Source organism: Papilio polytes, unplaced genomic scaffold (assembly GCF_000836215.1).
Source record: "Papilio polytes unplaced genomic scaffold, Ppol_1.0 DF821400.1, whole genome shotgun sequence".
In the NCBI taxonomy this organism is placed as follows: Eukaryota; Metazoa; Arthropoda; class Insecta; order Lepidoptera; family Papilionidae; genus Papilio; species Papilio polytes.
In genome coordinates, this window is record NW_013527804.1 from 3,065,611 (window position 1) to 3,078,624 (window position 13,014).

A 13,014-nucleotide genomic window follows, 5' to 3' on the forward strand; every position below is an offset into this window, starting at 1 on the left:
CGGTTAACAATGAAATGCCTACGCAAACTCAGCAAGCGAATAGCTATTGTTGTACATTGGCTACGTACTTTGTACAGTCGGGGAATCTCGCAGTTTGAAAGCTTTAAGCATCTATACTGATATAATAAAGCTTAAACACAATACTTCGTGGCGTAGGATGACAGCAATTACGGTATATTTTTGAATAATTCTTTCTTTAATAAAAAAAACCCTACACTTACGACACGCTTATTTTCACACTATAAAACATAAGGTGTAAATAAATTGGAAAAACCTACATGTGGGAAAGGGACCATAAACTACAAGCTGCCAACATTCAGGAAGTAAGGTTATGTTAACGGTAATTTTGACATCTGCAATTGTAAAAATTAAAAAGAGATTTAATATTTTTTGAGCGGATAAAGCCGCACGGGAACAGCTAGTCTAAATATAAACAAATAAAACGATTCAAATATAGCATTACATTAATTAGATTAATTCAATAATTTACATTCATTGCATGCAGTGGAGACAAATTTTATTGAGTCCACAAAATCTCTGCGATCTCATCTAGTCTAATCTTATCTAATCCAGATGCTGGTAGCGTTGTGTTCATTAAACGTTCATCGATATTGTGATACGTGATGCGCATCCCTATTGTCCAGGACCTCGTTAATAGTGCTGGGCCACGACCAACTTTCTATCGAATAGGGTTGTCAATAACGCTTACTATATCGAGTGAATGGTGGTGACGTTTTTTATGTAGTGGTACAACTCTTAATGCCAAGAATTTACTGGTCGTTCTTTTTTCTAACAAGATAAATTAGTCAGCCTAAGATTATAGGGTTGTCTTTGTGTGTAAAGTTTACCTTACAATTATCGAATAAAGTAAGATTGCCAAGGTTTGTCATGTCATGTCATTTTGACATTTGCTATTGATAATTTGACAATTAAAAAAATATCATAATTTCATGCGGACGTAGCTGCAGGGGAACAGCTAGTCTATAAGCGTGTACTATAAAAAATTCTCCATATCGAAATGCAGAATTATCCAGTTATGGTTTATTAAAATAATAATATAAAAAATTGATAATGTTACAACCCTAGCGGACTGCACGTTCTTAGCAATTAATAAATAATTAGAACTTTCTAGAAGATTACTTTCATTGCCAATGTAATATTATAGAGTAATTAATATCAGACGTATTTGAACTTCAATTAATAATTAATAAGAGATGGCGCAACATCCAATTGAAGTTAAATAGACAAAATTGTTTAAGGTTTTTAAATAGACTAGCTTTCTCCAGTGTCTCCGTCCGCGCGGAATTAAAAAAAACTGTTAGAAGCCTGTGTTTCTGACTACGTTTTACATCTATGCCTTTAACGAAATCCGTTAACCTGTTCTGGAGAAACGCAGTTTCAATCATCCATCTAGACTTTCGCATATATAATATTAGTAAGATTAGATTGTCGTAAAAATTGAATGTGGTGTGGTACTCCGGTAGAGGTAGACGTAAAAAGAGATGGATGGATTGCGTGAAAGGTGACATGATCAACAAGGGAGTGATGACTGAGATGACGGATGAGTTATTTGGAGGATGAAAACCTGTTGTGCCGACTACGGGAGTAAGATAAGGTAGAGGAGATGATGATGACTGGCACTTATGTTGGCAAATCTTAATATTGTATTCCACTGATGAACACATTATGTTGTCTATTTTCTCAAAGATAATGAAGTAAATGAAAATATGTTTTTCTGTAGAGATTTTGAAAGTAGAAACCCACGTTGTGTTTCAGAAATAAACATTTATAAATAGAATATCGTAGGATAATAATTATGATAAATGGAATGAGTGGGTAGTTTCACATTAACTGACTTGAGAGTAAATTTAGAATTCTTTTACTTATGTTAATACATTAGATTCGAGGCCTAATCGGAGGCCTAATTCTAGTCCCTTTCCCTTTCCACCCTTTGCTTAAAAGGAAAGGATGGGAAGGAAAAGTGGATTTGACGGTGGAGAAGATGCATAGGAAGGGGAAATATCCTCTTTATGTGCGTCTCCTCTTCCGTCAATTAAGGGTAGGCAACGCATCTGCAATTACGGATGTTTGTGGGCAGCGGTCTCTTTCCATTTCGATGGATTCAGATAGTCGCTTGCTCGTTTGCCACTTTATATAATAAAAAAAATTAGATTATTAGAATATTCTGTTGTGTTTCTCGGAGTTCCCGGAACCTTCGACTAAGTCACTTACGGACGGCCACCTAGGGGGTTTTAGTTCGAAACCTACATAACTCTGCCATCCCTCCAGGGGGCAGTGTATCATTGATTCCCCCCCCCCCCTATATCAAAAATAAAAGACTATTAGAATATAAAAAATCATATTTAGTTATTACTTTGCTAATTTTAATCGCACACTAATGACAATTTTAATTTTCCTTTCCCATTAATATTCAACGTTTGAGCCACGGGTCGTATATTATAAATGCTAATATTTTTCTTGCTTTTAGTGCAACATTTCAAATTGCGTACAATATAAAAGGGCTTAAAAAGAATTCCTATACATATGCTTGTTTAATAAATAACTAAATACAAGTTTTGAGTAATAATACATGTTATTTATTTATTTATTTATTTATTGGAAAGGTACACCAATTGCATGTTCAAGGTTCACAACCAAATTAATATACCGTATACAATGAAAAACATAGAAGCAGAAGAACATACAGATGACAGGCGTACACAGCGCTCACAAAAAATGATGTTTTACTTTTTAATAACAAACGTTGAATCACGTTAATTACAACTAATATAAATTAGGGTACACATATTAAACAAAAACAATAAAAGAGAATACAAAAGTGTTACTGGTGATAATATAAGCCGAGATCTTTATTGTTTATTAAGTTCAAAAATCGGGACATGGAGTCATGGAAAATGTCAACATCATGACAACCGATGGCTACAAAATCGTTATAACTGGCGGAGATTCTGTTAATTACAGAGTTCCGACCTACGTTGGTACGATAAGATTTCAGTTTGAACAGCTCGCATCTCCTGGTCCGTCTAACCGAGCTGCTACGAGGCACCGCGATGTTGACTTCAGACAGTAATTCGGGAACAAGCATTATACCTCGCATGATATTATATAAAAGCTTTAAATCTGTTGCCGTTCTACGATGTTCTAGTGACTTGATTTTAAAGTACTCGAGTCTTCTATTGGAATACTGGCTGTTGCTTGCGACTTTATCCGCGTGAAATAGAAAATAATAAAAAAAAAGAGCTAGAAATAACAGGCTATGTTACACACTGATAACGTAGCTATTTAATAGTGCAAGAATTTTTAAAATCAGCCTCGTAGTTTTTGAGGTATTTCAATAGATGCAAACATCCAAACATACGAGTACAAATCTTTCCTCTTTAAAATGTTAAGTATAGAATATAGATTGTATTATGAAACTTTTGTAAACGTATTGCTATCTCTGTCTTATCAAAGGGAATAAAAGAGATGACAGTGCTTTCGACAGTTACACACGAAATCGATACTAACAATTTGCACCAACTCCTTATTTGTTCTGAGAAATCTCTTCATGTTAAATGTAAGGAGTGTAAAGCCTTTACTGGTATTGCGAGATTTATATCTCAATTGCAATGCCCATAAAAGGCTATTTAAACTACGGGGTATGAGATCTCCCTAATGCAAGCCACACACGTTAGACTTTACGATTTTCTCACGAACTAAGATGACAAAACTGTACAGTTTAAGTGAGAATTACAATTATGCCTATTTATACATACGTTTTAAGTATAGTTTAATAAAAATAAAGGGTCTGTAGCATGCTTGGAAACTTTGTATGGCTGCAAAATCCGACGTGTGTGATCTGCATTACATCCACTGTCGTAAAAGTACAGCCTAAACAAAATACTATCCTAAATCCGCGCCAATTTCGTTGTGAGCCAGTTTTATCACATCGTAAAAGGTCTAAGGCAGGGGTGGCAAACATTTATGCATTTAATCGCCATTTTTTTAAGAAATTTTTAATGCGGTCTTAGATGACATCGAATAATTTTGATTGCGATTATTACGTCAACTCCATGGTGTATCTGCTTCATAATTTCTTCTTAGTGTTTTTATGATTATCGACGGGCCCAAAGTATTATGTCGTGTGCCATTTATGGTACGCATGCCAGTGGTTTGACACCCCTGTACTAGGTAGGAATTAAACCGGGGTACATTCAAAGGACGTTATTAACGAATTCGTTAGCAGCCAGCGCTTTATTTTTGTTATCAAAAGGATTTTATACGTGTGAATGATGGGATTTTTTAAAGCGCTTTGTGCTAGAAAGTGTAATTTATACTGTAAATAATTAAACTAAAGATGTACTGGCTCAGTGATTTCAATATTGTATTTTGTACTTCTAACTAATATTATAAATGCGAAAATTTAGATGGATGGATGTTTGTTAAATTTTGTAGCATAAATGACTTTACGGATCTCGATGAAATTTGGCATAAACGTAGAAGGTAGTGTGGAAGGGCATATATGCTACTCAATTTTGATTCTTTTAGTTCCACGCGGCAGGAGCCGCGGGCGAAATGTAGTATAATATAAATGAGAAAATAGATGGATGTTTGTTAGAGTTTGTAGCCTAAACTGCTCAACGTATCTTTATGTAATTTGGCATAGATGTAGAGAATAGTCTTATTTTGTTTTATTACCACACAGACGGAGTCGCGGGTGAAAGTTAGTGTTAAAATAAATGGTTTCTCTTTTGAAATCTGTCAGTTTACCCGCTAGCGCCATAGACCACCTTTACAATTTGACGTAAACATCATTAATTAAGCCCGTAAGACAGTAAGGCTATAAATTATTCAGATATTCGCAAATTACTTGTACATTTTGTTGTGTAATTTGATTTTAATAAATAGGATATACTATTTGATTTATTACTCTAACATTGAGTGCTAAGTAAATGATTTGCAATATAAATAAATAATGAAAACACGTGTAGTGTCTGGTAAGGTTTAATTTACATAATGCAATCTGAATACGCATGTTACTTAAAAAAAAAGTACAGTAAATATAACCTATATTTTCTATATCTATATTACTATACTAAAATTATAAAGAGGATACTTTTGTATTTTGGTATATATTCTATTTAAGTAAAATTTGCTGGGTCGATTTTACAAATTCTTACACTATTAGAAAGGTAATTTATTTGTGATTAACATAAGCTATATTTGATATCACTAATGTTTGGGGAGTATTAATAAAAAGCGTATTTCTGGACCCCGGTATTAAAAATCACTAAATTTTATGATAATGCGCAGAACATCTCTATGTGTCATTTACCTTAAGGTGTGAGACAACACATTCCTGCCACCTGAACATGTTACATAACTGTGGTACTTTGCACCTTTGTCATCGTGGGCAGCAACTGATTATATTGTTTATAATTCCGCTCGCTCTCATGCGCCCATTGTTCAAATACTTGCACAAGAGTGTACATATTGACTGTTGGCGGTTTTATAAGCGAGAGCGGGTATATGTGTAGTATTGGAATTTGCATTGTCTATAAACTTTTACCCACAGGCTGAAAAGTGACGTCTATGAGTAAACACTAGTACAATAGTGTTTTTACTAGTTGTTGTTCGCGACTTCGCCCGCGTAATATTATAATATATAGCCTATGTCACTCACAGGTAAATTACCTTTCTAACGGTTAAAGAATTTTTAAAATTGGCCTAGTAGTTTTTCAGTTATTTCAATACGAACAAAAATCCAAAACTTAAAACCTTTCCTCGTTATAATATTAGTATAGATGTTTTTAAGTGTTCGAAGAGAAAGATATGAAGGGTTGGTGTTTGTGATTTCACAGCCCAATTATACATTCTTACTTATTTTAAAGTAAAAAATACGGCTTGCTATAGACATCGGTATTGCAGATTCATTGGCTACCTCTAATCATCAGAAGAGGGGTCACAGAGAAAGGATCCTATCTATAAGTTCCCTCCTTCGTCAGTTCTAATTTTCAACGAAATTTTCTCATTTTCTTAACAGTCGCTACCTACCCTCATAACCAAATACCAGAATCTAATATGGCGTCGATGTAGCATGAATTCATAATAAACTTCCTTTTGCAGCGCGACATAGTTTAGATCCGCGGTGTGACTAACGTTAATGACAACCATTGTTAACTGAGCTGAATTCAACACTAACTGTTGCATGTGACTTCGTCTGCGTGAAATTAAAACTGTGTTAGTCGATACTCTATTCCAGATATATTTGTACCAAATTTCATCAATAACAAACATACCTTTCCCTATAACTATAGTAGTAACGTGGAGTCCAGGAATCGATTGAGGTTCTTCATTGCTATTGTTTATACGATAAAGTTATGTTTCCTAAAACAGAGTAACACTCGTATATTCCTTTTTATCGGCCGTCATCTGCTGTTCCTTGTATTACGGTTATTCATAGGCGTCGATGATTACCGTGGCGTTCCCGCCCGTTTACCGTTTTCTCCTATATGACCAAATGTTAGATTATTTTCAGAGGTGTCACTTGCCACAGAAGTCAGCTAATGCTGTTAGGATGTTCAGATATTTTATTCTCTTTGAATAGTTTTAAACTGTCGTTAGATTTGTAGATACACTGTAAAATTTATTTGCTAACCGTACTTCGGTCGTCGACCTCTTTGATCGTAAACCTTCCACAATTACAAGTTAGCAATTGCTTGCAACGAGCCTATCGCACTTAAAACCTACTAACCAACGGTACTTACATGTACTACACTATGTACGCGGAAATCCGCGTGCATAGTGGCGAATGGCTTCAGGAGAAATTGCCTTGTTTATTGCGACGTGACAAACCCACCTCTTCCTACAAATAACTTATTAGATAGCAGTATTGCAAACGAACGAAATGGCATAGTCCGTAATTACATATGCGTTGCCTACCCTTATTCGACAGAGGAGACGCAAGTAAATAAGATATTTCCCTTTCCTATGTGTAACCTTTACCGTCTAATCTTATAAGAAAAAGGTGGAAGAGAATGGAACAAAATAAGCTTTTGTCATGCACACTCATCCGTCTAAACGAGGAATTGCACCCACTTCACGTCTGTCTCCTATGTGGTGGTTTGCACCGGTCGTGCCGGGCCATTCGTGTGATGTTAAAGCGTGCTCTACCACTGTAAAACAGTTTACTTTAGTGTGACATATACCCACCGCGTCAGGTGACTTTGGCGGTCTATGCGTGCAGAATTTTCTGTGCGCTGCGTTTAGTTTAAAACCTCTATGATATTATGTGGCTTAGCTACTAAAATCGTTTTCTATACTAAGGGCTAATGGGTTAGCCATCTGTCACAACTCTTGTATCATACATTGTGTAGACGCATTACCATAACCGTATGAATAAACTCATGAAGCTTCGGATGCAGTATAACAGTCTGCTTCCGTTTTCCGCACGTGTACTCGTACCCTTATTAATGTAATTTAAGCTCTATTTTGTTATCATAGGGCTGAAATTGCCTTTATTTCATATATGTGACTCATTCAACCGATAATACAAATACGACAGCATCCTAAATCGCTGTAGGGTTGACACTTTAAAATAAATGACAGTTTTTATTTGACGAATTAATCTTTAAAGAAATTAAATTAAAATCTAGTTATCTTGAAAAAGTATTGTTTATTTTGGCTTGCTAATTGTGAATGATTTCGGGGATATCTTTAGGGGAATTGATCTTTAACTAAAAAACACAAAACTTGTCGATATACCTAAGTATATCTCTAATAAAATCAAATTCTAAAGATTTGCGTCACGTTATTTATGTGTGTTTATTTCGCTTACATTCGCAAGGGACTGTTGACTGATATGACTGATGATAGTTATTAGGAGGACGAAAAACGAGTAGAATTAGGTAGGGGAGATGATCATTACGCTCGTTAAATTATCTATATTATTATAATAAAGCGTAAACACACTTCTTTGTTGCCCAAGATGTGAGCAATTACATCGTTTTTGAATGTTTTTTTTAATAAAAAGCCCTACACTTACGTCACGCTTTAGGCTAAATATTTTCACCCTATTAAATTTAGGGGAAAATATTTTGAATAAAAACCCTAATGTGGGAAAGAGACCATAAGTTGCTGCCAACATCGAGGAAGGAAGACTGTCAAGGTTTGTCATGTCATGTCATTTTGACATTTGCTATTAATAATTTGACAAATGTTAATAATAAAATAAAATTTTCACAATTTCATGCGGATGAAACCGCACGGGAACAGCTAGTTTAATTATAAAATTTTAACCTTAGTCGATTTAATTTGTAGTCTTTGTGTCAACCCTGCATCCTCCCCAGAGAACTAAGACACGTGTTACAATAGAATAGACTCCCAGTGCAAATCAAATGCGATACCGTCTTTATACACTGATTGGAGTATCAACGCTAACTATTCCTAACGAAGTTGTATATGTCATGTCTAAGTTCAAGACTTAATAACCCTTTAACTCAAGTTGTACAGTCAAATAAAATTAAGCTTCAAACTAGAGTTTCACTGCGTATTTGTTTTATGACATATGAGTTTTGATTGCAACCGTTCTCATGTACCAGTTTATACAGTGTTGTACAAAATTTATTGCAGCTTGCAATTTATACAATTTTAGGTACCGATCCTGCGAACTTTTTTCTTTATTCTAACCATCTATCGCTATGCTGACTTCTACGAGCCGATGTTACCTTTGAATGTTGTATTACCTCTGTTTAGACCGATAAAGTAATCAGACCCGCTTAGATAGCCCACTAGTGTCTCCATTTTATTATCAAAAAAGTTTTTAACTGTCAATCGGTGTATTTCCGGACTCTAAGACTCAGCGCCTCAGGCCCAGGGTTGTCGAACACTAATTAAAAAGCAGTATACATTTACGCCCACTTCCAACTATACAGTATACATTAACGCCCACTTCCAGCCCTCGCAAATGTCCACTACATCGTAAACATGTTTCGACACTAATTAACCGTACGACTACGTTTTAATTAATTTGCAAACGTCCAATTAATTTGGGTGCGGTCCTGTTTTGTTGAAAAGTAAGGTAAAACGAACGCAATTAATGCTTGCATTTAATTATAAATTGCTTGCAGGGGTAATTTGATCGATTTTTGTGTTTTACGTTTATTCCGTTTACAAAAATAAAGCTTCATAATACTAGTGGTTGTTTGTAAATGTTTTGAGGTTAGGGTTTTTAACCGTTTGGAAGTAAAACAGGGTAATGGGAAATTATAATTAAATTCATTACCTCATTCTTTGACACGGTTACTTAAGTAGTCTCATAGTGTAGATATCTCTTGTTAAATCTTACTAATGTTACTATCTGAACAGTCTGATCGTTCAGATAAATCTAACAAAACTAGGAACTGTTCAGTTCTCAGTGAACAGTCTCTCAAAACTAAGCGTGTGTAGCGGGCTTTACTAATTTCTCATTACTAGTAGGTGATATTGATTGTTAAATATATAGCATGTTCAATCATCCATAATAATGATAAGAGCGGCTTTTGCAAAACAACTTCCGTTTCATAAATCCGGATATCCTTTAACTGATCTTATCGTGTGATATCGTATCGATATTGTGTCGTGTTGTATCAGTATTGTCGACGATATTATCTAAAGTGATACTTATGTCCGCTGTGTAATCCATAGATATATAAATAGATAGGCGATTGTTTGGTAACAGCTTTTGTTTTGTTCCGACTTTAACGTGCCTTGTAATGTCAGTACAGCATTAATAAACCTTTTTGTCTAACAATTTTCTTCATAATTTCCAGTACGTTGGTGCCGTGGAAACACTTCCGCGAGGAGTTGAACAACGTGCATCCGATATCCTCGGGCCTGGAGACGATGGCGTTGAAGACGACTATAGACCTGACGTGCAACGATTTTATATCAAACTTCGAGTTCGATGTGTTTACAAGGTGAGATACTACCCTTTGGAAATTAGAAATCAAACAGTTTAGATGCTCTACGTGCCTACTGTTTGTATGACATATAAAATAATAATAATGAATAGATTTTTTACTTTTTGACCTTGAGAAGCTCTGTTGTTTTTTTACGTCGAAGTGACATCTGAGCTTATGTTATGAATGGAATATGACGATTGACGTCAATTGTCTATTGACAACTCCGGTCGCGTTTTAGTCTCTTGAAAATGGTCGTAATTTTATTTTATTATTTTTAGCTCAATGGTTTTCGCGTCAAATTTTTTTTCCTAGTTATTTATAACAAGTAGAATCGTTTAAAAAAAGAAAACGATACGTGCATATTCCCTTATAGAAATAGGTAAAATGTAGTAAAAATGATACTTCATACAACATTTAATATTACCATATAGTATAAAATAATGTCGCTTACTGCTGTGTGAACATATGAGTATATATGCTTAGATCTTTAAAACTATGCTGCATATTTTGATGCAGTTTAGTTTAATAGAGTAATTACAGAGGTAAAACTTGTATAATGTAGTAGTAAAACTAATAATTTCAGAGGTTTATAATGTGATGTAATACATATTTTGTATTACCATTCGACCCGTGCGAAGCCGGGCTGTGTCGCTAGTAATTTAATAATATTAAACCTACGGTAAGACAGCTAGCAAACAAGTGGACACTAAAAGCAATTGCCCCCTCAAGTGCTTGTTAACTTATAATGTCCCTTCGATAGCTAAGTGCCTCGACCAATTTAGATACGTTGCCTTGTAATTGATCTATTTAAAGTTACCATGTGTTTACTTCTATTACTTGCTAAAGTCTTCATTCGCCTAAAGGTTTTGATATTTGACTTAAATTCTTCGTAAAAATAGTAGTTACATTGAACAGTAGCTTTTACTACTTCGTCCGCAACATTTTTAAAAAATGTTAGAGAATAAGCTTTGGCCCGCGAGTCCGCCGCGTGGAATTAAAATAAAAACAAAAGTGAGTAACCTATCTGTTCTTTCAGACTATCCTCTACATCTATGCCAAATTTCATCGAAATCCGTTCAGCTGTTTAAACAACAAACATCCATCCATCCATCTAAGCTTTCGTATTTATAATATTAGTATGATATAGCTTATGTTTCTCACTGATAACGTAGTTATTAATTATGAAATATTTTTTGAATTCGGTCCATTAGTTTTTGAGTTATATCAATAATACAAATGTTTCCTCTTTATAGTATTAGTACAGATTAGCGGAACTGCAAAAAAAATTTCTTATTTATGAGATTTAATTTGCTAACTATTGAAGAGTTAGTTTTGTTAATGTAGAGTTACAAAATTCGTAAATTTAGCTCTCTTTCCTTATATCTTCCTTCTCTGTCTTGTAACGAAATGTGTCGCAACGTGACGTGACCTTGAAAGTATTCGAATGTGTTTTAATTGTGTATTTTATATAATTCCAGGTTATTCCAGCCTTGGAGCACGTTGTTAAGGAATTGGCAGCTGCTAGCGGTCACCCATCCTGGTTACGTGGCGTTCCTGACCTACGACGAGGTTAAGGCTCGTCTGCAGAAATACATTCACAAGACTGGAAGTTATGTGTTTAGGTATGATTTAATGGGTTACTTAATTAAGACATTACTTAATGTGTTTATCTTACTAATATTATATACTAGCTTTTGCCCGCGACTCCGACCGCGTAGAATTAAATTAATTAAAATATTTTAATTAATAAAATTAATTTAAATCAAATAAAATTAAAATTAAAAAAATAAACCATGTAGCCTATGTGTTCTTCCACACTATCATCTACATCTATGATATTTCGTCGAGAAACGTTCAGCAGTTTAGGCTACAAAATCTAACAAACGTCCATCCATCTAAACTTTCGCATTCAGTATATAAGTAAGATGTGAACATTTGGATGGATGGATGTTTGTTACGGTTTGTAGCCTAAACGGCTGAACGTATCTCAGGGAAATTTGAAATAGATATAGAGTAGAGTCTGAAAGAACACAGGCTGCTTTTTTATTTACACGAGGATGGATTCGCGGGCGAAAGCTAGGTTCAATGTTAAATAGTCTATAAACAAACTTTGGGCGGGAATATACATAACAGTAGCTGGAACACTAGCAGGCTAGTTAGCATGAGTCCATTGAAACCTTAATAAAATCTATTTTTACTGCATTTTCATAGGACTTTGTTTTTTAACAGCTTCTTTAGTTGATTTTCTATATGGCAATCTCTTTTAATAGTTTTCCCAGTTGTAATTCAAGCTTGTATTTGTATTGCAGGTTGTCTTGTACCCGCTTGGGGCAGTGGGCGATTGGCTACGTGACGGCCGATGGCGAAATTCTGCAAACAATACCACAGAACAAGAGCCTAGTGCAAGCCTTACTTGATGGATATAGGGAGGGATTGTGAGTGTTTCATTTTATTAATTTTTATCAACTATTTTCCTTGCTTTGTACTTGTTTTTGGGAATAAAGGGTTAATTTACCTAGAGTGATAATTATGACGTAATATTTCGATCGTTTTTTTATACTAGAAATAACACATAAAAAGGTAATGTACAGTCGAGGAAATACGCGGTGTTTTATTTACAGATTTTTTACCTCATCTCTTGCATAAACTCGATAAAGCAATCTAAAGTTATATTTTAAGTCTTGTACGCTTTGAAATTTTAATAACATATGTAATAATATACAATAGTTAAGTTTACAGTTATTTTTACTTGAATTAATAATAGCACTCTAAGAGCGTGCGCACAACTTTGACTAAACTATCGCACAATTGTTGTGCGATTGTCAATTGTTTCGCAATCAACTGTTTAGTTGCATAACTAAAAATCGAGTAGTGTACCTCCATATAAGCTCATAGCAATCAAAGCGAGACTAAACAGTTTTGCGATTTAGTTTCAGGTGTCCGCTCTAATTCAAGGTAAAATGTAACAGGGGTCATTACCTTTGCTGGGAAGTAAGATTTTTTTTTATAACATAAGGTGGCAAACGAGCAAGCGGCCACCTGAAACCACCAAAATGGCGAAGCGACCGCTGCC

General features: G+C 34.8%; 1 protein-coding gene across 1 annotated transcript in view; it reads left to right on the top strand.

The window, feature by feature from the left end:
• LOC106108709 (E3 ubiquitin-protein ligase CBL-B) overlaps nucleotides 1-13,014 on the top strand; it is a 63,894-nt gene that overhangs the window by 34,948 nt on the left and 15,932 nt on the right. Inside the window, exons 2-4 of the mRNA XM_013289969.1 lie at nucleotides 9,810-9,956; nucleotides 11,420-11,563; nucleotides 12,251-12,376. Of these exons, the coding sequence (XP_013145423.1) occupies nucleotides 9,810-9,956; nucleotides 11,420-11,563; nucleotides 12,251-12,376 (417 nt within the window). The remainder of the gene's footprint in view (nucleotides 1-9,809; nucleotides 9,957-11,419; nucleotides 11,564-12,250; nucleotides 12,377-13,014) is intronic.